General features: G+C 46.6%; 1 protein-coding gene across 1 annotated transcript in view; it reads right to left on the bottom strand.

Annotated features, from left to right (window-relative positions):
* Nucleotides 1-26,648, bottom strand: part of ADAM19 (ADAM metallopeptidase domain 19) — a 32,249-nt gene continuing 5,601 nt past the window's right edge. Inside the window, exons 4-23 of the mRNA XM_086621325.1 lie at nucleotides 19,201-19,279; nucleotides 18,047-18,123; nucleotides 16,206-16,398; nucleotides 15,662-15,727; nucleotides 14,206-14,277; nucleotides 13,196-13,362; nucleotides 11,913-11,997; nucleotides 11,527-11,666; nucleotides 9,684-9,861; nucleotides 8,906-8,995; nucleotides 7,844-8,039; nucleotides 7,497-7,605; nucleotides 6,766-6,970; nucleotides 6,131-6,211; nucleotides 4,917-5,025; nucleotides 4,678-4,813; nucleotides 4,391-4,457; nucleotides 3,618-3,833; nucleotides 854-1,000; nucleotides 1-75 (exon numbers count right to left, since the gene is read on the bottom strand). Of these exons, the coding sequence (XP_086477451.1) occupies nucleotides 1-75; nucleotides 854-1,000; nucleotides 3,618-3,833; nucleotides 4,391-4,457; nucleotides 4,678-4,813; nucleotides 4,917-5,025; nucleotides 6,131-6,211; nucleotides 6,766-6,970; nucleotides 7,497-7,605; nucleotides 7,844-8,039; nucleotides 8,906-8,995; nucleotides 9,684-9,861; nucleotides 11,527-11,666; nucleotides 11,913-11,997; nucleotides 13,196-13,362; nucleotides 14,206-14,277; nucleotides 15,662-15,727; nucleotides 16,206-16,398; nucleotides 18,047-18,123; nucleotides 19,201-19,279 (2,488 nt within the window). The remainder of the gene's footprint in view (nucleotides 76-853; nucleotides 1,001-3,617; nucleotides 3,834-4,390; nucleotides 4,458-4,677; nucleotides 4,814-4,916; nucleotides 5,026-6,130; nucleotides 6,212-6,765; nucleotides 6,971-7,496; nucleotides 7,606-7,843; nucleotides 8,040-8,905; nucleotides 8,996-9,683; nucleotides 9,862-11,526; nucleotides 11,667-11,912; nucleotides 11,998-13,195; nucleotides 13,363-14,205; nucleotides 14,278-15,661; nucleotides 15,728-16,205; nucleotides 16,399-18,046; nucleotides 18,124-19,200; nucleotides 19,280-26,648) is intronic.

A 26,648-nucleotide genomic window follows, 5' to 3' on the forward strand; every position in this document is an offset into this window, starting at 1 on the left:
TCATGAGTGCCCACGGAAGCCCGGCTGCCCCACTTTCAAGACATTCACTGCTCCAGCCGTCCCAACAGCAGTATTCTGGGTGAGATGGAAAATGGGGAAAAGAGAGAGGGGTCAGTGCTGACGAAAGAGCACACTCTGCCCTCTCCTCCTCCCAGAGCTGATGTTATAGTGGGCCAGGGGAAGCCTGTCCCCATTCACATGCATTCACACCCTAATTCATCAGGTAGGAAACCCTCACACCAGTAGCACAATGAAGTTTATGCAGATTTTTTTTGTTTTTTTTCAGGTGACCTCAAATACATTGTTGGCTGGAGGCAGCACCTGTGGTGCACGGAGTGCAGGTGTTTTGTGTTAAGGTGTCCAGCTTGCAGGGACCCGAGCTCTGCGACTCAAAGTCCCTTATTAAGGACACTTTTGGGAAACACTCCCTGCAGAGAAAGCCTCTCCTTTGCCATGGCTAAAGAGGCTGGAGAAGGTTTCTCTTCCGCACTGTGATCCTCAAGTCTTGTGTGGACCTTCCTGTTTTGCTGCTCTTCGCTAACCATTCTGGGTCACACACCCCCTCATTGCTCAGCCCCACTCACACAAACATTTTACCTGAGGAAGCACTCAGGGATGTGGAAGACTGAATTAACTGTTTGGCTTAACTAGTAAATGCTGAATAAGAAACGGGTGAAAACAGATGTCCCTGCAATAAAGGCAACCAACCCGCCAGCCTCTCTGTTTCCACCCATTGGGTCTGTGCATGAAGGCGTTTTGCCATATGATGGCAAGGTTACTCCCTTCAGAGTCGTTTTATTCCCTGGGGTGAGGGCACACTGCCAAGTTTCCCATCGCAGTGCTCGGTGCCTACCTCTGTCTCAGGCTGGAGTCGTCCCGGGGTTCTGAGGTGCGCAGGAGGCAGTGGGATGGCAGGGCTGTTCCCTGGCCGGGCTCTGGGTCTGGCTGGGACGGGATTAGCTGGCAAAGCTCTTTGGGGTGGCCGGGGCCTGGAAATATCCTGCCCAAGAAAGAAACAATTTTGAGGTGCCTGGCCTGAAAACAGAGATAGTATTTCTGATTTTTTGTAAGTCTGAGACAGCAGATTGGGTGTGCAACTGCACACCTCGATGTCTCTGGTTTGGAGTTAGCCCCAGGGATATTACAATCTAATGGCTGTATGATGAAAAACAGGAGAAACTTTACAGACTGGGCAGGAGCCTCCATCACATCTCAGCCTGTAGCATCCCTGCCTGAGACAAAGGATTGAAGGGATACAGGTAAAGCCATGCTTACAAAGACCTCTTCCTCTCTGAAGCAAGGAGGGAGTGCTGGTGGCTGCTGCTATTACTTGCCGTATTATGTGGGTCACTAGTGGTTTTCAATATGTAGGGTTTTTCACCTATTAAGTTTCAAGATAACTGGCTTTAGGCTGCTGGGCAGCTGGCTTCAAATCGAGGACAACCAAACAGGGTAACAGGGTTACCTTGCTCTGCTGCCTAAATGGAGCTGTGGGCTGAAAGCACGTTATATTCTGGCTACTAGAAGATACAGACATTTTAAGCCTTGAATTTTGCAAGTAATAGGGAAGCTATGTTCCAGAGCCTTTTAATTAGCCCTATTATTGATGCACTTAAGGTTGGAAGCAAGTTTCACCCACAATCATTATATAATTGCCCATATAATGCCTGTAAACCTTCCATACATAGAATCATAGAATGGTTTAGATTGGAAGGGACCTCAGAGATCATCTAGTTCCAACCCCCCTGCCATTGGCAGGGACATCTTCCACTCGCAGGTTGCTCAAAGCCTCATCCAGTCTGGCCTTGAATACTTCCAGGGATGGAGCAGCCACAACTTCTCTGGGCAACCTGTTCAGTGCCTCATCACCCTCAGAGGGAAGAAACTATGTATATACGTGTGCCCATACAAACAAACGCAGCCCTGCACCCACCTACAGGCAGTTATTACTTTGTTTGTGCACACAGCTGTCCCTAAGAGGATACTCAGAGCATTATATTTTCCATTCATCTAACGAATTTCAGTGTAAAGCACGCCCCTGGGAGAAGTTACCCACACAAGGGCTAACTGCCTGCTGTTGCTTGGGCTCTGTGCTAAGTCGCTGGCTTACAGGTGTTGATTCAATAAACACAGCTGCACTCACAACTTGAAGGGCACCCAAAACCCCCACAGTCTCCTTAGACCATGCACAAATGTGATGCTCAACGGCTGCATCAGCCGATGCTTGGGGATCTATTGCTCTCCAAGGACCTGTGACTGCAGGAAGGACGAAGCAGACTAAATCCCACCAACCAGCGGGTCCAAAGAGCTCCTACAGGAATAGCAAGAGAGCAAATCCGGCAGATACTGCAAACATCTAGGAAGGACACTGACACTAGTAAACAGTGAAATTAATGACTTCCCTTGTACATTCTACATCTTGTGGCTCTCCTCCAACCCAGAAATGGCAAGGTTTCTTTTGGAAATCCCAGGAAAAGTGTCCCATCTAGTAGGTCTGACTGATATAAAGAGACTGGATGCATTGAGGGGGAATCTGATGGAGATTGTGCGGAACGTGTCAACAACCAGCTGGGAAGGATACCTATTCCTTATTGACTACAGTCAGCTTCCTGCTTTTGTTTTAGTTTTCTTTCCTGCTCAAGTGCCAGCTGTTCACAGGAACAATGGAGCTAGAAACAAATCTCATCCACTAATATATTTTAGTTTTGTTTTCCTCTATATCCTTCAGGAAAAGACTGCCTGGGAGTCAGTCTCCTGCTATCCCCCATCACTGAGCCCTTTGCTCCTTTGCTGGCCCTAACCTAATAAAGCTAGTAGAGAAATATTCTGGTAAAACAAGGTTAAGTCAGTCTGAGTGATTGGTCATCTTTTCTATAAGAATGTGGGGTCTGTACTAAGCTTAGAACAAAATTGCCAGCAAGAGAAGTAAATCAATACCCTTTCCTTATAACCCTCAAAATAACCTCGTGGCTAGGATGTTCCCATAACATGGGATCAGTCTGAGATAAATCTACTGCTTCCTGTGCAACATGCTAAAGGTCTCATTCCTGCTCCACATTAAAATTTGTCTGAGGCTCTCCAGGCTTTAGTCCAGGAATGGCCAAATGCGAGATACATGGGGGATCATCCCAAGGGACGGAGATCCTGTACTCAGCACTGAACCTCAGACTTATCACTGACTGCTCATCTCAGAGGGCTTTGCTTCCAGGTAATGAAATACATGCAAATGGTAAGAGGAGCTTTGCTAGGCTTGCTTAGTGAAAAATCTGTACAGCCCTTTTGCTCCTGGAAAATCATTTATTTGATTTGCAGCTAAAAAATGTTTAGATGACCTTAGTAAAGTGAATGCTGCTGTGTGATCCAGGCTCTGACTCCTGGTCAGAGGCATCGGGGGACCTGAACAAAGAGTAATTGTCCATGATAGTGTCCAGCACGGTCATTTGCCACACTACAAAGCCAGAAGGACCACTGGTAATGGTGCTGTGGCAAGATGGAGCACACACTGGTGAGCACGGCGACTCCTACACCCCTGACGGGGTGAGAGAGGCTGCCCCAGCCTCACTGGGAACAAACCTCCCATCAAACCATACCTGTAGGACGACAGCGTGACTCCATACCTGAGAGACAGGGGGTCTGGGAGCCGGAGGCACTGGCCTGCTTGGGGGTATCCACCGGGCAGCATCTTTTGCGGGTGCGGGCTGTGCCAGCCTGGCGGGCTGCCCCGTGCCGCAGCCGTAGCCCGTGGAGAAGGCAGGTGGGTGCTGCGTGTTCATTTGGAGGGCTGGAGTTTGCTGGGGAGGAGGTTTTGCTGGGATTTCCGGGAAGCCAATCACCTGCGCAGAAGACCCACAAATCCCAGGAGTTAGGTATTTCCACTTCAAACCACCTTTTTACTCTCTGCTACGCTTTTGAGAATCTTCATGAGGTCTTTGAGTCACACAGTAGAAAGCATTGTATGCAACACCTGTATGTGTTACACACGTCTAGCAGGCGTTGATTAGACAGACTGGGATAATTTGGGATCATGAAGTAGAAACCGGAATCAAGAGTAACAGAGAAACTCAGGCATTAGTGTTATAAGTAACACTTCCAAATAAATCCAGTGTTTGCAATTTCTAAGTTCTGAGAAGGGGATGTGACAGAAGAGGATCTGTCAGGAGAGACAAGCAGCCACACAGGCCTGGTCAAATCCCAGCTCCTACCATTAAGAAAATGGCTAGAAATAGATGCTACATCCAGCTCCCGCTGACTTTCAGCCATGGGGGCTGTCTATTTTTCCCATCCTTTGATAAATCCACCCCCTGGATTGCAGTGTCAGAGGGAACCACATCCCACATCTTAGGGCAGCTGCATGTCTCCCCAGGGAGGTGGACGGTGACCGTGCCCCTACCTTCCTCTGCTCCTGAGGAGTTTTCAACTTGAAGGCAGGGTTTGCGTGCCCATTTCCAGAGCTGTCGCTGACAATGAGAGAAAGAAAAGAATAAGTATTATTTCCTTTCTTTTTCTTTGCTGTATTTTCCATTCTATTTTAACTGAAGTCAAAAAATGAGAAGCAAATACTGACTATACCAACAAATCCATTTAGTTATATTCCTCACAACCTTTGCCATTTCTTTTCTGTCCTGACACTGAAAAGGAGTGGGTGGAAGCAGACAAGGCACAGCACTGACTATTTACCTGAACTGAGGGGTCTTCTTTAGAGAACAGATGCCAAATTTATTCCAGCATTTCAGATAATAGAATAAAAACATGATTCCAATGAGGAGGAGAATGGGAGCCAGGATTGCCAGAGTTATCACAACCACTGACGGGCCTGAGGACAAGAAAGTAGAGTTGTTAGTTCAATAGAAAACTCTGCTCCTGATCTAACTCAAGTCCTTCCGAAGAGCCACCATAGTAGAGTTGGTCCCACTCACCTTCGGGCATGGGGGGACCACTATCCAAGCTTCCTCCCCTTCCCTGCTTGTTGCAAAATGGAGGGGCCCATCCCTGGTTGCAGTGGCAGTTCTTGTTGTTATTGCAGACCTGGAGCAGGAAGACTCAGAGACTTTAGTGCCAGCTCGTAAAGAATCTACAAACTAAAAAACATGAAGCCCTTGCTGGGTAAAACACTATGGAAGAAACTCTTACTACCATAAATAGGGAGTTAAGTGCCTGGAAACATTTTCTTTTCAGGGAGTGAAAGTGCCCTTTATTTCCTGAGAAATTTTCCCTTTCTCCAAAAGACAAGGGCTCTTCAGCTGAAGTGCCACTAACGTGGATTCCGGAGAAAAAGCAGCATTTAGAAATTCCTTTCTCTTGTTCTTATCTCTAAACTGAAGGACAGGAGTCTTCCCTTTCATCCAGTGAAGATTCCTCACTGTTTAGGTTTATTGCTTGGCCCATCACTATTTGTTTTCTAGGCAGCCCCTTGAAGAGGGGCTGATCCCTCTGATTAGGGGTGTCCTGTGCTAATTGTAGTGTTTAATTTGATTCTGTGGAATAGCTGGCAATCAGTTCCTATCAGCCTCATGCATCATAAGAAATGAAGCAAACTGGGAGTGAAAGAGCAGCGTGAGCCTCTCTCCTTGTAGGTTCATCATGGGGCTTCTCAAGCTGCTCAGGGAGGCGCACACTGCTTCACGCTGCTGGATTTATCGCTCCTCTCCATTGCCTAACTGGACCGTAGGGATGAAGAGATGCGAATGTTTTGTGTCAGAAACATCAGCAAAAGGTATAAAAATTTTTCACCAGCCTTTTCTTTCCATCCCTGGAGGCATAGCAGAGCACAGTTTGGGATAAACTGTTCTAAATATGACTTTTTACTATGTTTTTCCCTCAGTAAGTGTGATTTTTTTTTTTATTCAACCTAAACTGGGCCCAGAATATTTTTCTGTAAGATTACCCCTTCTTCTTTTTCATTCATTGCAATTCATATCCCTCCTGTAGACCTCAAATCCTACATCAAAGGGACACTCAATGGATCAGAAAATTCATCAAACATGAAAGGAATGTGCAAATTAATAATCAAGAAGCAGAAGTCCAGAGCGTATCTAAGCATGGTATCAGAACTGAGCTGAACGACTACCCACAGATGAATGGCAGCCCATCCTGCTTCATCTGAAACGGAGATGAAAAGGAAGACACCTACTCCATGCCCGTGGCACTTCTTGCTACAGCTTTCAGAATCAAAGATGATGGATGTGTTCTGGCAGCGTCCCTCAAAGCAAACCTGCAGAGAAAGGATCCAAAAGCTCAGTGTTAGCTCTGTGGGTTATGTACCATATTACTGCCTCACGTTACTTTGTGACTTGCGAGGTCCCACACACCTTGGCAATACAAGTAATAGCATGGACAGAACAACATTCCTGACTCCCAAGCAAACATTTAATCACTACCCTAAACCCCAGCTAACACACCTCAGCAAGCTCAGAAGTCAATAGCTTGGCCATGTCCATGTGGCAAATCTGTGGAGGAGCTCTCAGGTGTCTTGATTTCTAATTGTGTGTCTCACCTCTAAGCAAGACAATATCAGTCAGCTAGTGAATCCCAAATGTAGCACTGGCCCTGGCATCTGGCAAAGGCTGAAGGTATGGCCTTCGGTGCGTATTTTTCCATTGCTTCTCAAGAGCCTCTAAGAAATTATGTTTTTAACAAACAGAAAAAATTCCCTAGAAAGGCATTAGACATAAGAAATGAATGGCTTGATAACCACAAAGCACTTTCTAGATGGAAAAGCGATACCCGGAACTTCCCCCAAGCCGTTACAGGCAGGACTGTACGTACATGATGGCTCCCACATTTTGTTCCCGTCAACACCAATCCAGGATCCAGCATCTCCTTTTCTTCACTCTCAGATCTGTACACATGGGTCCCTCGGCACCTCAGCTGTGTCCTCTGTGTGTGGATAGTTGTGTCTATGGCCACTGCGTTGGACTGCAAGGGTTTGGAAGCAGAGCTCTGGCACTGGATCTTCCCACATTTAGCATCTCTGATTTCAAAGGAAAGGCTAAAGTGATTATTTCTGGCTTGCTGCATGTTTCACAGGCATCAGCTCTACAAGTAAATTAAAGCAGCAGTGTTGAGTCATTGTTCAATGACAAAAGATCAAGCACCATCGAAGAGCTAGCCCAAGCAACAGTGTCTGATGGGTACTGATGGTACCATGTCACAGTCCCCATGAGTAGGCCAGCCCCAACAAAATCACAGATAAGACAAAGAAGTTTTTGTCTCAGTTAAAAGGCTACATTTTAGCTTCTGGATTTGAAAATCTTCTCTCCTATTGCTTTGAAAAAAATCAACTAGATGTTTTAAAATGCAAAAGGTAGGGAAAACAGTAAACTTAAAAGCTTCAGTTGTAAGGACTCAAAGTCCAACAAGGATGCAGGTGGTTTCCCAGAAGGCAGAGACAGGGAGTGAAACCAAAGCATGGAGCAGCTTTATCTACTGACCCATAATTTTGTAATATATAAAGACATCTCCAAAAAGCAACTCTTGGCTGCCACTCTGCTTTCTACCTCATCTCACACTTCCTGTAGTTGCCGTAGATGTCCTTCCCACAGTTCCCGTAGATGTCTCCAGCAGCATTAACCTTCTCGAAGCAGGCATCTGGTGCTGGCCTTGCTCCTGCGTGGAAGAGACTCATGTAGCTGGTTCCTGTGGAGCCCTGCAGCCCATCTCACCCCATGCCAACCACTTTTTTGTTCTTTTTCTGGGATGGTTTTGAACATGGGAAATTTTTGCTGCCTCCTCCAAGTGAGCAAGGCAGGAGAAAAGGCTCCTCAGACTTTGCCACTGATAACAGGTATGGAAAGTACTACTGCCTACTACAGACAATGTATTTCACTGCAAGTGGTGTCCTTACCAGGCCCCCATAGCTGCAAGCACTGGTCTTTGTATGTGAGACACATGCCGCTGTAGCAATAGGCCTTTCCTCCGTCGCAGGAAGCCCCATTGATTTGGTAAGAGTTGGGGGGGCAAAATGGTGACTCGCCAGTGCAGTATTCTGGGAGGTCACAGAGTCCTGATCTTTCCCTGCAGGGAGTTCCCGGAGACATGAGCTAAAAAGATACAAAGGGAAAAAAAATGAATTATTGCTTGGCTCCTTTGTGGTTTCGTGTCTGCACAATGTCACTCTGCAGATAAGAAAAAATCTTGCATGCATCTCTTCATCCACCCTGTCTTAAGTTTTTTGAGGTCAGCTGTGATCCAAATGACTCTGTATCTTCATTAACTGCATGAGCTGTGTAGAATCAAATTAATGGCTGGATCCCTTCCCTAGGTAGCAATGAGATCATGCACAGAAAATAAAGCTGCCAGGTCTCAAGGGGACATGAATTCATCTCCCTCAACCCTAGGGCAGGATCTGATTTACCTAAACAATTTCTGACAGACGTTTGTGCAATCTATTCTCAAAACCCTCCCTGTTTGGGAAGTTTTTTTCAATGTTTGCCTGTCATTTCTGCTGGAGACATTTTCCTAATGCATAACTTATGTCTCCCTTGCTTACAAGTTTACCCAGTTCATTCTTGTCCTGTCCACCATGGACACGGAGAACAGACGGGCACACAGTTACGTCTAGGAGGCTTTTCCAAGTCTCTTGTGAAAGGACTGAGTCCAGCTGGATTCCTGGAAAAATATTTTCCACATGCTCAGGTTATGTCAGTAAGAGCACGCAGTCAATGTACAAACACAAAAATGAGCTTAAGAGAAATGTTTGTTTGCCTATGTTCATTTTTGAGATAGTTTGTTGTCTAGTTTGATTGCACTCGTAGCTGTTGTAACTAAAAATCAGACCATGTTCCTTGCAGATGAGGAGCTGAACTCCGTGCTTGGCTGTGTTTGCTCCCTTCTCCCCTCCATTTTTCAGCCTCACACTTCCACCACCGTTAATCTCTCCTCTTTTATGAAAACCCAGAGATCCCACCTTGCACTGATGACAGCAGCTGCCGTGGGCACATTCGGCACCCAGCTTCAGGGAGCAGGTGCTGGCATTGCAGCAGGGGTTATGGCATTCCTGGAAGACAACGAGATGCAGCAGAGTTTACAAGGCAGATGTTCAAGACAAGAATGTGCCAGAGCACCAATGCGTGAGGCTGACACTAATCTGTTCTCGTGCACGATGAATTACAGGTGAACAGAGGAACAGCCTTCCTTCCGCAATATGTTCATGATACCCAGCACGTGCTGAATTACAGGACTGCGTAATTGTATCCTATGTTGGACTGACTGGCTACTATAGGTTGTGCTCACTACATCTGGTGAGCCTGCGCTGCTGATTCCAGCTCCCTTTTGTCTTATCAGTCAAAGTATGGATTTGGAGAAGTGAGACACGGTGTTAAGTGAAGCCTCATCGTTACCAAGAATGGAGCCATAGGTAAAGTGAACTTATATATGAAATTGCAACATCTAAGATCACTTTTACTGTTCTTTTTTCAAATGAAGTTTTCATCACCTCTGTTCAACCACGCATTACACCATCCCTGAGTTCCGGGACGCAGTGTACTGCATACTATGAATTTAGTTAGACATGATGCTTTACAACCTTGATTTATACTGCATATACATTTTCATACAGCGAAGGCAGGCATATCTCCTGCACAAACAGAAGCTGTTTACATATCACATAACTGTAGTTGCAAAATAGATAATAAAATCATTGCGTCCCACTAAACCCCAAATGATTGGATCTGAACAATTTTTACCTCCACCTCTCCACAGTCACACTCCTCCCCCTCTTCCAAGTAGCCATTTCCACATTTCTTCCCACCATACATTTTTCTGGTATCCGGCATATTGGAGAGACACATCCCTCCACCAGACTGCAGATACTTCTCCAGCTCTTTTCTATTGCACTCGTTGAACACCTTGGGGAACGGGTGCCTGAATATGGACAGTGTAGAAAAACATCATGACAGATCTGGGAAATGGTTTAGAGAACCAGAAATGAGCATGTGCAAATCCTGACAAGCCTCAAAGGACACAGGTCCTTCTCTGAAGTCTCTGAAATTGTGAAAAAGTGGATCGGTATTTCGCGCGCGCACGTGTGTGTGTGTGTGTTCAAAATCAGATCCATATGGATCACATTAGAAAATAAGGTGATTGCACTGCAAGACTGTCTAGTAATATAATGGCCTTAAAAACAAAAACACTTTACTAAAACAAAATGTGTTGAGTTAGACTTGACTTTGCCAGCTGACAAGCATGGCTGTCCTTACCTGCCCAATGCTGAAGCTGTGGCTTATTCCTAACTCTGCTTGAATAAGCCTAAGAATCCAGCACCTAGACTGTGAATAACTGCTTGTGAATTTAACTGATATAAATAACATTTCCTTTTTCCTACCTACTGCCTCATTGCAAAGGACATGAATATTTTCTGTTACATGAATTATTAATTTCTGTTGCTGCAGGGCTTGAGCCTATGCACTCTATTCATCACCATGCTTGTGTGAGTACATGTTGTGTATTGCACGTTCTACGTGCGTGACAATATATTTCCACTTCTTACCTAAATGGTTTTCCTTAGTTGGAGGAAATCATTCACATAAAAGAAGATATCTAATGGAGACAATTTTGTTTAAAAACTGCGAAACCACAAGGAGCAAGGCTTGAAGAAACAGGGAATGTGGCTTTAAGTGAGTGGGTTCAGCTGACATTTTTACGTGACTGAAATATGGAAGCTGTTGTGGTTCATCATCCAAAACAAGATCTGGAATCTCTGTGGGTTTCCAGAGTCACTCTTTCTTCCCCTTTCTCTTAAAGCCAGTTATTTCTTCCCTTTTAAACACAGGCTTTCTGTGGCTCACTGAAACCAAACAGCATTCGTAAGACATCAAGCAGTTGATCTGTTTTCATGTCTTCCAACACAGAAATATAATTCTACTGCTGTGCTTTTTAATAAAACCAGTTTTTTCCTGAAGCAATCCTTTTTCCTCTCTTTGCCACATTGTAACACACATTATCTTTTGCATGAGATGCTTTAGAAACCCTATCAATTATCTGTCTATGTATCCTGTGTGCAACACAGACATGAAACCCACATAAACTTCTACATGCCAAGGTTCCACGCCTTCTGGTCACCTCTCATTTCTCTGTACTTGCTGGCAACAGGCAGTCCAGGTTTTGCAGAAGGACGTGTGCACAGATGCATTGAACTTGCTTTGGGGTGATGGATCATTTGGTAGGACAGAGTGGGAAGCACAAACTCAGAGACGAGGGGTTGGAGGGGTCCTGAGGCAGTCTCTCAGAACAGAAGACAGGAAAATTTTCCTTTTTACCAGACAGTTTGAAGCCCCACTTCTAAATGCTGCCAGGTCACTACGTTACCTAAGGTCAGTCTCAGGCAGGAACGAGTTCATTGGGAATATGGCAAATTGCTATTGATATACGAGCCAGGGTTTGCTCAGCAGTATTTTCTCAATGAACACACTGGCTCCAACAGGCAGCAACAGACCCTCCTTCAGTCTGCATTTCTATCTCCTACACCACCAAGACTCTAGTAATTAAGCCCTTTACATTTCTCTGTGAGACTCTATAAGATGAACTCACCCGGTTGCAGAAGCCATGATGCAGCCTCCATCTTCTGCAGGGGTAGTACAGCAGCCAGCTGAATCATGATTCATGCCAAAATTGTGTCCCATCTCATGGGCAATGGTAGCAGCAACACCAATGGCATTATCAGAGTGATCCTGTGCAAGGCCAAAGAGGCACATCAGCATTTTACCTGTGCTTGTCCTGTGCACCCCCGAGTCAACGGGGTAGGTGGCACTCCTTATTACTACATGTAGAAAACATCTGCTGAAGGTGTTCCCACCTATGAGCCCATGAGCTAGAGGAGTTCCCAGGAATATTTTCTTCCTGGGCTTTAGGAGGCATCTATCCTACATATTGACTGCTGGCAAGTAACATCATATAAGATATTAACAATTACTTACCATGTTTACTCCTCCTGACTGGAAATCAGAGCACATGGCCATCACGGAAGCCAAGCCTACTGTGGTACCTTGGAAGGGCACACCCCTAAAATCAATCCAGAAAGACCATGAAATGGCACCAAGACACTTGAGAAGGCACGGCAGAGAAACGCATCCTGCAGTCCACAGCTTTGTACACATAGTGTGTCAGGTGAATACATTTTCTTTAGTAATATCTTGAAGTACAGAACATTATAGCAGAGCTACAAAGCCTTAAGACCTATTTTTCTTGGACTACTACTTCATTTTATGGGCCAACCAGCCAATCTTATTTTTTATAATGGTTTGGTGCCAAAAAGTGCTCCCGCTGAGCTTTGCAACAAGCACAGGAAAGACTATTTCTGGATCCTCCTGGGTACTGTTTTGAATACTTAATTTTATCTTTTGCCTGCTATTTGCTGGCTTGGCATTCAGGAACTTGACAGAGTACTACATAACACCTTGGAGGTGCAGCCACGCTCGGCTCCTGCCTGCTGAGCTGAAATTCTGCACTGTCCCTGTCAGCATGTCTGAAATGGGAGCCTTGGAAATTGTGCTCAGGACATGACTAGGTGAAAGTGAAATACAGTAATGTTAAAGGGGAAAAAAACAACAACAACAAAAACCAAACAAACAAAAAACAAAAAACAAACCAAGGGAAAAGGCATTGCATTTCCGCATTTCAGTCCTACAGGTTTCTTCTCTGACTCACCACTATTTACTGGTGGATGAATTACCATGGGAGAGGAAAAGAGGTCTAAGAGTTGCTGCAAATTTTTCTTCCAATGACATCTGTGTTTCTGACAGTATGGCCAGAAATTAGCTACTGGCCCTAATGAGATTGGTAGGATGAGTCACAGATCATCAGCCAGCTCCCAGCACCACATCCTGTGTCTCAGAGGGATGAGTTAGGAACAAATGGCTTCTTCAAAGGGCTTAGCTCCCCTCTACAGGTCTTGCTTATGGTTCAGATTTTCTTAAAATTGTACATGTAGCTGTGATAGATCATGTGCAGCTGCCTCTGACATGCAAACACAATCAAGTTGATGCACTTTAGTGCTTGTGTATTGAGACTGTTGCATAGGCTGTGATCTCCACCTTTCCTAAGGTGATTGTGCTCTGGGTGCCAGAGCTTAGCACTGGCTGAGCAGCCTCTACATAAATCTGCCACTCTGAATCTTAGAATGACATAATCTCACATACTGATTTCTCATCCACCCAAAGTACTAGTCAGAAACAGGTTGTTTCAGGAGAAATAAACCTACGTGACTAGCTGGGCATTATCGTGTTTTCTGTGCACCCGCTCCTTGCTACTCCAAGCCAAAAAGGACTTCAGGGTGGAGTAGGGGTTCTCAGTTACTTCACATTTATTCCAGTTACTCCAGATCTCCAGCCCCACCAAGGCAATCCGGATATTCAGAGATCTGTAAAACTAAGTTACAGGAAGGAAAAGAGATGACAAAATGAGCACCATTAATTTATTTTACTGTCGTTTAAAACTTGTATATAAACCCTGCTAAATGCTACTACAGATACACACGTCCAGAGAGGATGTTCTCTCTGGAAATGCATTTCAACTTAGCGCCACATCTCTGCAGAGAGAAATGTGCAACACCCACAAACCTAAACTCAATCGAACTAGAGATGCTGAACCTTCATTTTTAAATGAATGATAGAGAAATAATCTAGGAAAACAAAGACTGGAGACTGAGACCGTGTTTATCTTTAGATACACCAAAATTCCTGAAAATAAGAAGGAAATAATCTGTTGCCCGTGTCAAGTACAATCATGACAAATGCTCATGGACGAGGTGGCGAAGGGAGTGGTGGAAGGAGTTTAAAGGGAGAATGGGAGTATGAAGGGAGTAGATCTAAAAAGTTGTGACATTTACTTCAGCAGCAGAGGGTACCGCTGCAAGGACGACCTCTGAAGGCTTCTTCCACCTCTACTTGCCAAGATTTCTACAATTTGAAATTAATATCTTAGTCTTTTGTCAAAAAGCAGTATTTAGGTAACACAGTTAATACAGAGATGTATCAAAACACAGAGATGCTCATGCTGGCTCCAAGATAAGGAATGGAGATTCCACGACTCTGCCTCTGATGTCCAACAACAGAATTGTTTGTCAGATGCTCTCCACTTCACAAGTCACTGGGGAGAACTGTTAAAACATTATTCTCTCTCCCAAGAAGGCAGTCTTCCTCTGTCACAATTAATTATCCCAATTCATGATTTGGACTTTGCTTCCCTCAGTTCACGCACACCTGTTCTCACCTTATCGACGTAATTAGCAGCCTCCACTAATTTAAGCCTTGTTGCTTCAATGTTGAAGTGATGTTTCTGAAACTGAACAAAATGAACATGTCAGACAGCACAAAGGCAACTAGGAAGAGCTGAAATGTATTAAAGCAAGTCACATCCCTCTGGGAATAAGAAAGTAACTATCAGATGAAGCCCAAAAACTTTCCTTCACTGTACATCTGACTATAAGCCCACCCATACATGTATATTCAGAATTCATTCCTGGCATCCCACAGCAGTGATGTTACTCAAGAGGTGGTAGTAACTCAGTGAAGCAACCCAAGATTATCAGAGCCCTCAGAGCCAGGGACTGACAAAGAACTGACAAATTTTTCAAGTAAAATATATGGTAACATGACTTCAGGTCTGAGGCTGCCAAAGCAATCGTCCCATCTCATTCATCTCATCCAACGTGTTTGTCTATTTAAACTACGTGGCAATTAACAAGTTAATTTTAGAAAACTGTTTGATTCAAGGAATTAAAGTTGCAAAATGTTTAGGCTTTTGTTTAACAGACAACAAAACCTGGGACTTTTCTTCTATTGAGGGGGACAGTAAATGCGTAAGGGCAGTTAATGACAACACTGCATGGGTGTCTCTTCTAGTTTGTCTAAAGAAACGGTGAACAACATATGGCAGTTCCTGGGTGTAATGTGTTTTCTCATAGTTTCCTGATATCCTGCTGCCTAATAGAGAAGGTTGAAATAGGTTCTGCCTCTTTAGTTTTGTTCTGAATAAATTATAGCCCAGAGCACTACGTGGCTTTCACTATTGGAGTTTCAAGTTGTAAATAACAAATAGCACCAGCCTGACTCCTGTCTGTGCTGGAGATTAGATGATCAGCAGAACATTGCGTGGTTTGCACTGTCAGTAAGTATGTCTGGCGTGCTGTCCAGGCTGCGGATGGGGGAGAGATTGCTGACTTCGCTGGGTCTCTTCCAGCCCTGTTCTATCATCTAGAGCCTTGAAAACGTCTATTTATATATTTGCTACCATCTCAGAGCAGAGGATAATCATGGTTATCTTCTCTAGAGATTAAATGTACTGCAGAGTTACAAGCACATCACTCCTAGAAACCCCCAAGTCACCTTAGGCTGAAGGCAGTCTCTCCCATTAATAATGAGGGCACATCACTGGTACATTGGGAGGCAAGCACTGACCCCCAACCCTAGTCCTTCAACCAAATCACAACCTGCATCTCTCCTCTGGCCAGCATTGACTGACAGTGATAGCAGAGGAGTTATGGCTGCTAGGACAAAAGTGACCAAGACACAGCTCTCCCTGTCTGCTGGTGGGGACAGGACCATTGGGATGGCAAGAGGAAAACTGTTGAGCTCCAGCTTCCCTCCCTGCCCCAAGAGATGCTGCAGGTGGGATGCTCACTCTGAGCCTGGTGCTCAGGTGGTATAAACATGATCCCTTTTCTTACCTCTGCATAATCCGCCACAAGCAGAAGCTCCACGTACTTTGTAGACTGCAGAGTTTCCCGTTTCACCTGCGGCAGCAGCAACACAGGTTATTTCCCCAATATCCCCCAAGAAACTATCCGCAAAACATACGTACAGGCCATTTTTCCCCAGTTTGTTTTTCACTGGCCATTCACCGCATCCCATCGCACACAGGGACCTCCAAATGCGATTGACTTCTAGCAACCAGGTATCACCAGTCAGCTTAGCTACAGCAAGTGCCCATGAGCCTGTCCTCAGCACATTCATTTGTTCATGTATCGGATGCACAAATCTGTGCATGAACAACTACAGCCCAGATTCCTCATGCTACATGATGGTCCCCAACACTCTTTTTTTTCCCCGCTGGAGCTGCTATTTGGCAACCAGCTTGCTACAAACCTTCTTAAATATTCTCCTTCATTTGACTTGCTGAACTATGCTCCCAGAGAACAACAGGCTCTGTGGGCTTGGAACGGGTGGGAAATTTGAAGCATCACGCATGGACCCAGTTTGAGCCCTGCATACCCTCTGGCGAGGTAGTTTCATCCCAGTTGTGAAGTCCCTGAGCAAGTCTTTGGCTGCGTCCCCAGTGCCCTGGTAGCCACAGGCTCCTCTCTGCAACCTCAGGTCATCCACCCTGTAGATCAAGTGCTGATTTGGGCTGTCGGGAACCGGCTCTAAGATATAGCTGGAATTGCTGCTCAATACAATAAGTCCTCTGTTGAAACAGGAAGCAATAAGAGGGAAAGTTAATTGCTATCATGCAACCGGAGACAAACCCTTCTTCTGCTGCTGAGGTCCCATCTGACCCTGGCAAGGCATTTATCCTTACCAGGCCATTCAGTTCATTAATAAAAAGGATGGGAACATTTTGAGTCCAGAGAGGGGAATCCCCAAACTTACATATATTAAAATCTATTCAGTGGGCTCAGGCATTCAATTAAGGGGCTACTGGAGCATGTGCTGCAATGATGCTAACCTGAGAAGTACTGTTTTTTTTTAAATACAGCTTTTTCTTTAGGGGCAGTGGAAGCTTTTCAACCAATCAAAGAAATTTGGCTTCAACAGAAGACCTAAAAAATGTGAAGACTTTGTCAACAGAAAAAAACCACAGTTCTCTCTGGGACTTGCACATGGTCATACGGTTCTGGTTTTCTCAACGAGCATGTTACAGCCAGGAGAGCTGGAAATCTCCTGTGTTTGATGGCCACTAGAAGATGTTTGGCTCGACAGGCAGCATGGCTCCCTGCAAAGGCTCAGAGCGAAAACAGCCGCACGCGTGCTCGGCTCATGTGCCTTCCTGGCAATTAGAAAACAATGCCGAGGAGCTGCCAGCTCAGCAGCGCAGGAATCCCACCACATGTGTACACCAAGGAGACATCTGTCTCCTCTGCAGCTAGGAAGGCAGATCCCAGGAAAAAGCAGGCTGACAGAAGCAAGGCACACTTGTGGCTACTTTTGCTTTTGGGTTATTTATTGCAAACCACAGGTGGCTGCACTGTCCTGTTTATCTCCCTGGGCTCTTTGGCCTGCGTTACATTCACTTAAGAAGTCTCGGGTTTGCTTTGGCATGGGCTGTTTCCTGGCTGGAGCTGGTCCCACCAGCACAGCTTCCAATCAGCGCTCGAGAGCAGATGACCACTAATATCAATAAAGCCCATGTGGCGTTTCGGAAACAAACTTTGAGCTGGTGTAAATGAACGCAGCTCCTCAGTCACAACAAGCCGTTTCATTTACTCCTGCCGAGGATACAGACCGTCTTTTCCTGCCAAAGACTCCATTACTACCAAAGTGAAGGTTTTAAATTCATAACACACACAACAACCCCGGCATCACCCAGGGAGAAAGCAGAGGGTGGGGCTGATAACCCAGGAGGAAGTTCAGACTTGAAGACTTTGCCCCAAAATGCGCACAAAAACTTGCCAGTTGTGAGAGACTGAGAGAAGGGGCTGGTTTCTGCATTAGTGTAGAGTATTGGGCTGGGACGTGGCGAGTCCTGTCCCTGTCGTTGTCCCTGTCCCTGTCTGGGATGCAGCCCTGAATCACTAACAAGAGAGTCTTTTGTTCCAGTGGACTCTCGAGGTAAACTCACTCATTGCACGAGTTCATGTTGCCAGAACAAAGAGGGAAGGAGTTCAGGAGCTGGCCAGGAGGCCGGGGTTACTAATGATACCCAAGTTTCTACATTTCCCCCGACACGCTCCCTTTTACGCTCAGGATCCTTGGCTGGGTGGCATTTGAGAACAGGTCTATCTGCCCATAAAGAAATAAGGCAAGCAGGCTGCTGGGGACCAGCGCTCGAGTGGCAGCAGGCTGAGGAGCTGAGCAGAGGCATTCCTGCAGCTCCGGCCTCAGCGGGCACTTACCGCAGCCCTCTGCACGCGCTGAGCGTGACGCTGGAGTGCTCCCGGCCCCTCACGACCCCGTGGTAAAAGCAGTGGTCCTGGAAAGCAGAGGGGAGCAGGGTTGGCAATGCAGTTTCGGGATGGATGTATGCTATATTTAGGTATCACTGAGTCCCATGGGAGTGCTGCCAACACTCCAGTAATTGTTCTCTTTCCGCTGCATTTAGCAGCTGACTGCCATAACTAAATCTCTGTGAGTCTGCAGCGAAATTTGGCCTTTCAGCTGCCATATGTGGCCTCTGCGAACGCATCAAACGGCTCCTTGTTGCCAGTAAAAATTAAGAGCTTTGAATCCTCAAGGAAGCAACTCAAGCTGGCTGCAGCACTAAGGACGATCCAAAGCTTTCTGCCTGTAACAGGAGCTGCCTATCGATGGCAGCTGGCCCTGGGTCAGGCCCCGAAGGACGTGCCTTCAGCCCCAAAGGACATGCCTTCAGCCCCAGCGAGGATGACGCCACGAGCAGTGGGGAAGTCCCCATCTGGGGGCTCCTGGCAAGACAAAGGCGGTCTCCGGCAGGGACAAGGAGGCTTTGGGGCAGGAGTGACAACATATTCATCACATCCCTTCCCCTCGCTGCGGGGCAGCATCAGTAAAGATGATCTCATGGGGTTTTTATCTCTTTATTTTTTGCAGCACAACCAATGCGCATCTTTGTGCCACTACTGCGGAGAGTCAGCCAAGGCCTGCGTGAGACCAGTAATTCATGGGATTTTTACTGAACTGCAGACAGCTTACACGGGCTGGTTTTCCCAAAGGCTGGGAATGTCCCCAGTGTAGAGAACCCAGTGGCAAAAGTAGAAGCAAGAGGTTGAGCAGTGGGAGGAATAAATGATTCCCCAGAACCCAGAGAGAGGAGAACAATACTGGCAGCTGACCTTGGCTCTCTTAACAGAGCTCGGGCAAAACTCTAAGACATTTTTACTTTTGCTGGGGGATGGAGACACTTTCTTGCTGGAACTCCCCAGGTCAGAAAGTCAAACCGCCCTTCCCTTCAGCTTAAAGTAGAGCCATGGCCTGGAAGAAAGGCTCTGAAGGAAGAAGGTCGCCCGCTCCTCTGGGCCCCCTGCCTGGTCTCCCCTGCACGCTGCAGGAGGGAAAGGGTCTCTGCACTCACCGTGTGGGTCAGAGAGGTGGTCTGGGGTTGTCCAGTTTGGTTGTAATGAGTCTCCGTGTAGCCTGGTGCAAAGAGGTTTCTGCAGACACAGGAGGGGGAAGGAAAAGAAAAAAAAAAAGACAATAAGACCTTTCTCTAGACCTGGATTTCTGCTTCCTAGGTGTGCTAGAAAATCAGCCAGATCCTGCTCTTTCTGAGGTCAGCGCAAATATTCCTGTAGCTGCAAACCACTGTTGTGGACTTGGGGCGGTCGCTATTTGCTACCTGTAATGCAAAAACAACCTCAGCACACAGAGAGGGCAGGCAGGAGACAGGTATTGGGGGACACCAGCTGTGCTGTGTCTCTGCACTCGGCTCAGGACCGGCACTCTCCATCTGCGAGGCACTTGATAACACGCCGTCCCCAGGGAGGCAGCGGCTGATGGCTTCCTGCTGGCACAGGAGCCATCAGAGCCGCTCCAGGACCAGCACCGCAGGCTGTGCTTCCCTGTGCAGAGTGCACTGGGATGGCAGAGGGTCAGAAGGTGGAAGCATGGTTGACCCTGTCACCATCCATCTGCTGCCTGGGCAGGAGCTGAGTGAGCACTTCTTGTGGAGCACACCCACTTCTGAAAGAGTGCAGTGACCCATCTTCCTAAGTGCTCTTTTAAGACATTTATTGAATTAAAACAATAAAGGAAAGCCCGTCACTGAGTTTGAGTAGGTGCCAAGATCCAGTTCCAATAGCTGCAAGTGAACAATTCAATTTTTACACAAGGACTTAAAAAAAACCTGGAAACTCATCATCATCATCCTGCCTTAATGGGTGTGAGTCTCTAAGCAGAGTTTCCTTTACTACTGCAAAGTTATGCCCCAGATATACTAAGTTTAGGTTCAGTGCACCAAGTCCAGCACAGCAAGCACACGAAAGGCCAGTTCAGGACACATCTGGGCACTGGAGTGAGTTCTCAGCTCAAATCCAGACTCTCTCCAGTGCTCAAATCTGAGCATAATTATAAACCAATCTGCATCTGCATTTCAACTTCTGCCTAGAAGCCAATTCACATCTTTGTGCTGGGAAAATGCTGATTCCCTAATTTGAATTTGTTTGTGTCATGCTCATATAGACAATATTCTCCCTGTCTTCAGACCAGGATCAGACCAAAAGTCTATAAAAGGCGCTCCTGTACACTGAATAGTAAGCGTTTTGATTTGGTTCCAGAGGAAACAGCCTTCCCCTTCTTTTTAAACATCTGCATTTGCAAAACAGTGGTGTAAAAAAGTACAGCGAGTCAAGATCTGGGCCAAACCAAGAAGGTCATATCCTGTGTCCATCTCAGCAGCAGTAAAATGTAGGTTTAAAAGAGTTTTTTAAACAATGGCCTCACTTCCAAAAATTTGGAGAAGGATCACAGAACACACCCCATCTATGAAACGCACTTCTGCAGCAACCCTGCAGTGCTGTCGGGCCACTGACATGCCACGAGGATGCCACGTGCATCCTGGGCAGTGCGACACCGGCAACACTGCAGCTCAGTCCTTCCACATCCCCGTTCGATGCATTTCATGCACCAGAGTTTTGAACTATGACCTGCAAGAAAGAAAAAGTTTTCTTCTTTTCTGTGCTTGATTTCTTTAGGCTGGATGAAGAAAGCTGTATCAGAAGCAAAACTAAAGATTTTTCCATCTGCTTTTGGTTCTGGTATGTGTCAGTCAGGTCTAAACTACCTTAAAGGCTTCCCTGTTTGAATAAGGGATTGGGTGCTGACGATAACTAATTAAATTAGGCCAGAGCAACAAGAAACATCTTTTATCAGAGCGTTTGAAAGCGCTTCCCCCATTTAGCATCCAAAGGCTCAGACACCTGAACAAGTAAGGATGGCTTAGTGTCAAACCAAACCGTGTGCCACTGTTGTATTCGACAGCATTTGATGTCAGGAATACAAGAGTTTTTATTTCCACTTTCAAAGTTCACTGTAGCCCAGGAAAGCTCATTTTGTTTCTTTCTGATGTGTTAATTCTCATCACTAGATCTTGTCAGTGATCAGAAGGCAAGATTGCTGTGTTCAGCTATCCCGGGTCTGGAAACCGAAGATAAGAAGCACCGTCCCACAGAAAATCACTCCCTTCATCTCTCTGACTGCAGTAGCTTGCTCAGCATGAGGCTGCAAGAAACAAATGTTTAATCAACAGATCGCATTAACTCACAGGAAATTGCCTTGAGCAATGTGCTCTGGCAGGTATCTGCTCTGTGTAAGACTGTCATCTCGAGAGCAGACAGTAAACCAGTCTGCATCCGCCCAGTGCTACTAAAGCCAGCCCATGGATTTCCAGTAGCTGAGGCTTGCACAGCCTACTTGTCTCATTCCCAAACAAGCACGCTTGTGTTTTCTTCCCGCTCCTTTATTCTTGGAAAGCATTCACCATGAACAGCTATTTTCTCTCTTCTCCAGCATCTACCATAAAACTCCTCAGTGCTTTGGCTCCCGCCCGGCCCCCAGTGCTGCCGCCCAGCCACGGTGCTGAGCTCCAGAGCCCAACACACCAAGTTTCAGGGCACAGGATGATGCCCCACAACACATGGGGTGTGTGCACATCTCTTCCTACCTGCAGATTCAGGCTCTGCCACCTTCTAGGGTGGATTAAGGAGCTAAGAGGTCTGCCTGAATTTCTAGGGTCACTTACGCAGCTGCTGAGCTGAAAGCATGCATCGTCTGGCTGACTGGTGCCATGTTATGACTTTCAAGCCTCTCTCCACCACTTGACTCCTATCCTACATTGCAGGCACCCTATGCATGGTCCAGCTTCTTGTTCTGTGCTGAAACAGTCCTCTTTTGAAGACGCTTCCCTGCCTTAAAGCGGGGGAGCCTGGGGGCTCCTGCAGCACCGCAGAGAAGGGCTGTCAGGGCATCGCGCGGTGTGCGGTGGGGAGGGCAGCGAGGAAAGAGGAAAAACAACAGGATGTCTTGCAACACCCCTGGGGTGCTATCGCACCTCAGAGCCTGTGAAAGCTCATTCCCAGCCCAGCTCACTTCCTCAGCTAGCATCCAGCCTTCCATCAAACCGTAAATAAATAGGAAAGAAGCCTTCTTTCCATCACAGAGCACACCAAATTTATCAGCCAGTCTCATCCCTCTTCTCCACATGTACCAGTTGTTGGATTAGTTGGTGAGATTAGTGAGACACATGTACCCCAAAACCTTAGCAGTGGCCTTTATCTGCCATTGTTTCACGACAGTATCACCACCAGGCTGAAGCGCTGGTTCCAGGGGAGCTCAGCCCTGCAAAACACTAACGGATCTGATTCACCTTTGCCAGAGGTGGAAAGCCTGAAAGTCACAACACAATTCCATCCTTTCTGCTCTGTTACATTATGTGTCTCAGTGACTACCTCTCCAGCAGCTCAAGATGAAGCTGCAAAATTTTGGATGCAAAATAACATCATTTAAAGGCTTCTGAGATCCAGTCAGGCAGCTGACAGATTGCTAGCACACATCATCTTCCTAAAAGGCAGCATGGAGTCCCTCATTAGAGGAGTTATCAGCATGAAGAATTGATGAAGTCAGAGGAAAAGCTCATTTTGGATGGGAGCACTCTCCTGTGCTAAACCTTGATCACGGCTGCAGCCACGTGGGGCTGTTTGAGGCCAGGGTAAGCTACACATGGGTGCTCAGGATGTTCTAAAGAAGCCCTCACACCTTTCCAACAGCAACAGGCTTCGGCAAGATCAGTCGCTCCCCAGGATCCAGCTCAGTGTCCAGCTCAGGGTGGAATAGCCAGCTCTTGGCAGGATTTGTTCCCCAGAAAGCCTTGGGAGCCGGGTTAAATACAAGTGAGGAAGCCAAACGAAGGAAGAGTGGCTCAGTGCCATAACGTACAGATGGCTTGAGACTGTTTCTGCTGATGACCGACATGGAGCGATCTTGGTCCCACTCCAGCCTGTCAATGATATCATTGTTTGAAACAAAACCCTCCTCCTGCCGCTGTGCTGCTCCCTGGAAGGGCCCTGCGGCACGGAGCTGACGTTGTCGGGCAGCGTGGCTGGTGTGCCACATCGAGTCCCGGTGCCAGGGAGGTCACGTACTTCGCACGTGAGCCAAGGATATTCAGTGGGAGAGGCAGGCTGAGGGCGCGGGGCAGAACCCAGCTTTCTCAGGGGGCAGATGCCCCGTGGCACTCGGGGACAGTGCAAGAACATGGCCTCCAGCTCATCTGGCCACCGCAGCTGGGGAGAGAAGGGCAACATGGCACACCCAGACGCTCCTAAAAACAGCAGGAGGGAAGCTGGGGCCTTTCTCACACGACCATGTTCATTTGAGGGCGTGTGCTTTTCCCAGCTGCTCTGGAGAACCTCACCCCTATTTTCCTAACAAATGGGAGCAGTTTTCTCTCGCCTGTGAAACATCACTGCTAGCACAAGCCTCAGAGGGGCTTGGAGTCCCCTATCCGGGAGGATCACCATGAAGATGCTCAGCTCCACCAGCCAGAGATCACCCATCGGCACTGGGAGGGCCCTGGAGGCACAATACTGCTCTTGCTAATTGGAGCAAGAAGTAATTTTTTTTTTTTTTTTAATAATTCAGTCCCATTAGCATCTTTGTTTGGGTTCATTTTACAGAGGGGCTAGTCTGCATGAACAGCTGCCAATTTAAAAACACCCATGAGTATCTAAGAGACACACATTTTTTTTATTTCTTCCTAAAAACCAAAAGCTAAATGGTCCATGAAGCTCTCATGAGAAACATTGATTCTTAATTTTTCAATTGTGGGACCAAGAAAAGTGAAGTCTGCAATTTCTTACATCTCTTTCCCTGTCCCTTTCCTCAAATCACAATAAATCTGTCCAGCCAGGCTGCCAGGATCTGGGGGTGGAGGGAACTGATTCTCCCAAGAAAGTTTAGACATCAGATTTCCATTTACAATTTGTGGTCCCACTCCATAGCCTTTCAACAGGACCCAAGTAGGATAAGAAGGGGAATTTGATCCCTTACCTCCCAGACACTTAAGTGTTCCCTAAAGTCAGAATTTATTATCAAAACCTGAGGTGACCTGATCTTGAACCCCACCAATACATGACACCAGACAAGACAAGAAGGCAGGCCTGCTTTCTGTATCCACCACTAGTGGGAAATTGGAGATTTCATCTCTCTGGAATCCTCCAGCCAAAATCTGGCACTTCATTAAATCCCTGAAATCCAAAATTTTTTTCTTAGTGTTGGTGAGTCTCATCCAGACAAAGCCTGGAGCTCTTAAGCTCACTTCCTCAAGAGCCTTTGCTTATATATGAGAACACATTCATTGTGGAAAGAGCAGCAGTTTGGAAGGAAGAAGTAGCTTCTCGGTTACTGAGATGGAACTAAACTAGCTGTTTGAAAGGCCAAGGAAAATATCCCAAGCTAAAGACTCTCCATCCCCTTTTGCCATCCACATCATCAGTGACATTCACTGTGTAAATCACATTACAGGACACAAGCAAAATTTATCACATAGCCCCTTGGCTTACCAATGGGAACCATAAAAGTAGCCTGGAGAGGAAAAAGGAAATAAAATAAATTTGAAACTGGCTGATAATGAGTCAGGGAGCAAAAGATTTAAAGGGCTCCGTTTCCTCGTCTCTTCTTCCCTGCCGCGAACACAGAGAAATCACCGAATATCCCCAGGGAATCGGGAGGCTGAAAAGCAGCTAGGGCTTTCCAAGTCCCAACCCTGTTTTTCTGATGACTCCAAGAGACAGTAGAGCAGGATAAACTCAATTTCCCTCCTTTACGTAACCTTTACCCCCTCCCCATGCAGGAAGCCCATTAGACACTGATGATGTGTAGCCCATCACTGGAATAATCTCATATATCCTTCCTGCTTGGAGGCAGGCAGCAAACTCCCCTCTCCCTCACTCAGTTGGTAGAAGAGGCCCTGAAAATGAGCAAAAGCAGGAAACGGTGAAATACAAGTGACACGCAGATCTTTATCGCACTGCTGAGAGCGTTGAGCGGGGCTGGAGTGCTCGTCACCTGCCCAGGTGGGGCCAGAAGAGACTGGAAATGATACTGCTCCCTATCAGATCCAGTTGCCTAAAAATAACTCCCTGGATCTCTCCTGAGGTCAGACCAGATGAGCTTTGGACTTTCTTGGCAAAGAAAGCCAGTTGCTGCACACCTCCCCTGGGGCTCTGCCACTGAGTGCCCCACGCCACCGTGGCTGCTGTGGGCAGGCAGCAGCTAAAACACATGGCCACGCCCCACGATGCCCACGGGATTCACTCGCAGGCAGGGACATCCCCTGGAGACGGTGACTTCTCCTGGAGAAGCCTCCACTGCCCCTTGCAGCTGAGTGGACCTTCCCAAGACTGCTCTCCCCATATGACACACAAAGAGGAGGAGAAGAAGAGGGAGGAAAGTCTTGTTCATACTTTTCCTGCACTCAGGTGAGATGACAAATTCCACGCAGGTTTCTGCTGTGCAAGTATGAGCTCTCCCCTTCGCTGGAAAGAAAAGGCTCTCACCAAGCAGTGCTGCCACACACATTCACAGTGTCTCAGCGTCCCCTCCCTGCTTGGCTGAAAGCTGCTTTTTATTAACAAATGCAAATGCCTTTTGAAAAAGTCACTTTTCATCCAAGGTTTGCAACTCGGATTCTTCCGTTCCTAAGCCTCAGCCAATTTTAAAGCTGCTTTACAGGCATCTCTCCATATATTTGTTGTTTGTGCAACTTTGAGCTTTCCAATCCCGCAGCTGCAGGACATGGTTTTGAGTCACTTAAAAGAAGGCTGAGTCGTTTGGGGGATATACTTTTGTTGTTATTGAGAAACATTGACTAGAGTTGTGAACTCTGCTTGGAACTACAGTGTGGTTCCGCCTTCTTATCAAACTCCTGAACAGGAAATAATGCAATATTATGTTAACTGCTAATGCAATCATTGTATTTGTAGATATATGAAGCCCAAACTCAGATGTACGTTGAGCTTATTACAAAATACAGAGTTGTGCACAGTTCTGAAGAAAGATATGCAGTAAATTCTGTGTTTCACTCTGTGGATGAACACAATGTCCTTTTCATATGGAATACGAAATCACAGGCTTGGTGAAAGTTTCTTCCACATATTGAAAACAGCACTTCTTTCAAAGCTAGTGCATCCCTACCAAAGCCGTGCAGACTATGGCTTTTTCTCCCCCCTTTCAAAGCAAGCTCATATTCTCATCAGCCTTGTCTCTCCATGAGGAGAGTGGTGAATGCTAACAAGTCTGCCTAATCCACTGAGAACATCACTTACAACAGTTTCACTAGCTTGGTATATCTCCTTTCTAGCTTTGAGAACCATTGCGTAAATTATATCCCAACCAGACCCAAACTATTTCATGCTTTCTTTGAGTGGTGGGAGTCTGGAATACGGATGTGAGAGTGAAACGGGAGCCAGGCGGGTGCATTTGCACCCCTGTGCTGAGCCCAGGGGCAGAGGGGGAGCAGAGCACCAA

The sequence above is a fragment of the Tauraco erythrolophus genome, chromosome 16 (assembly GCF_009769465.1).
Source record: "Tauraco erythrolophus isolate bTauEry1 chromosome 16, bTauEry1.pri, whole genome shotgun sequence".
Classification (NCBI taxonomy): domain Eukaryota; kingdom Metazoa; phylum Chordata; class Aves; order Musophagiformes; family Musophagidae; genus Tauraco; species Tauraco erythrolophus.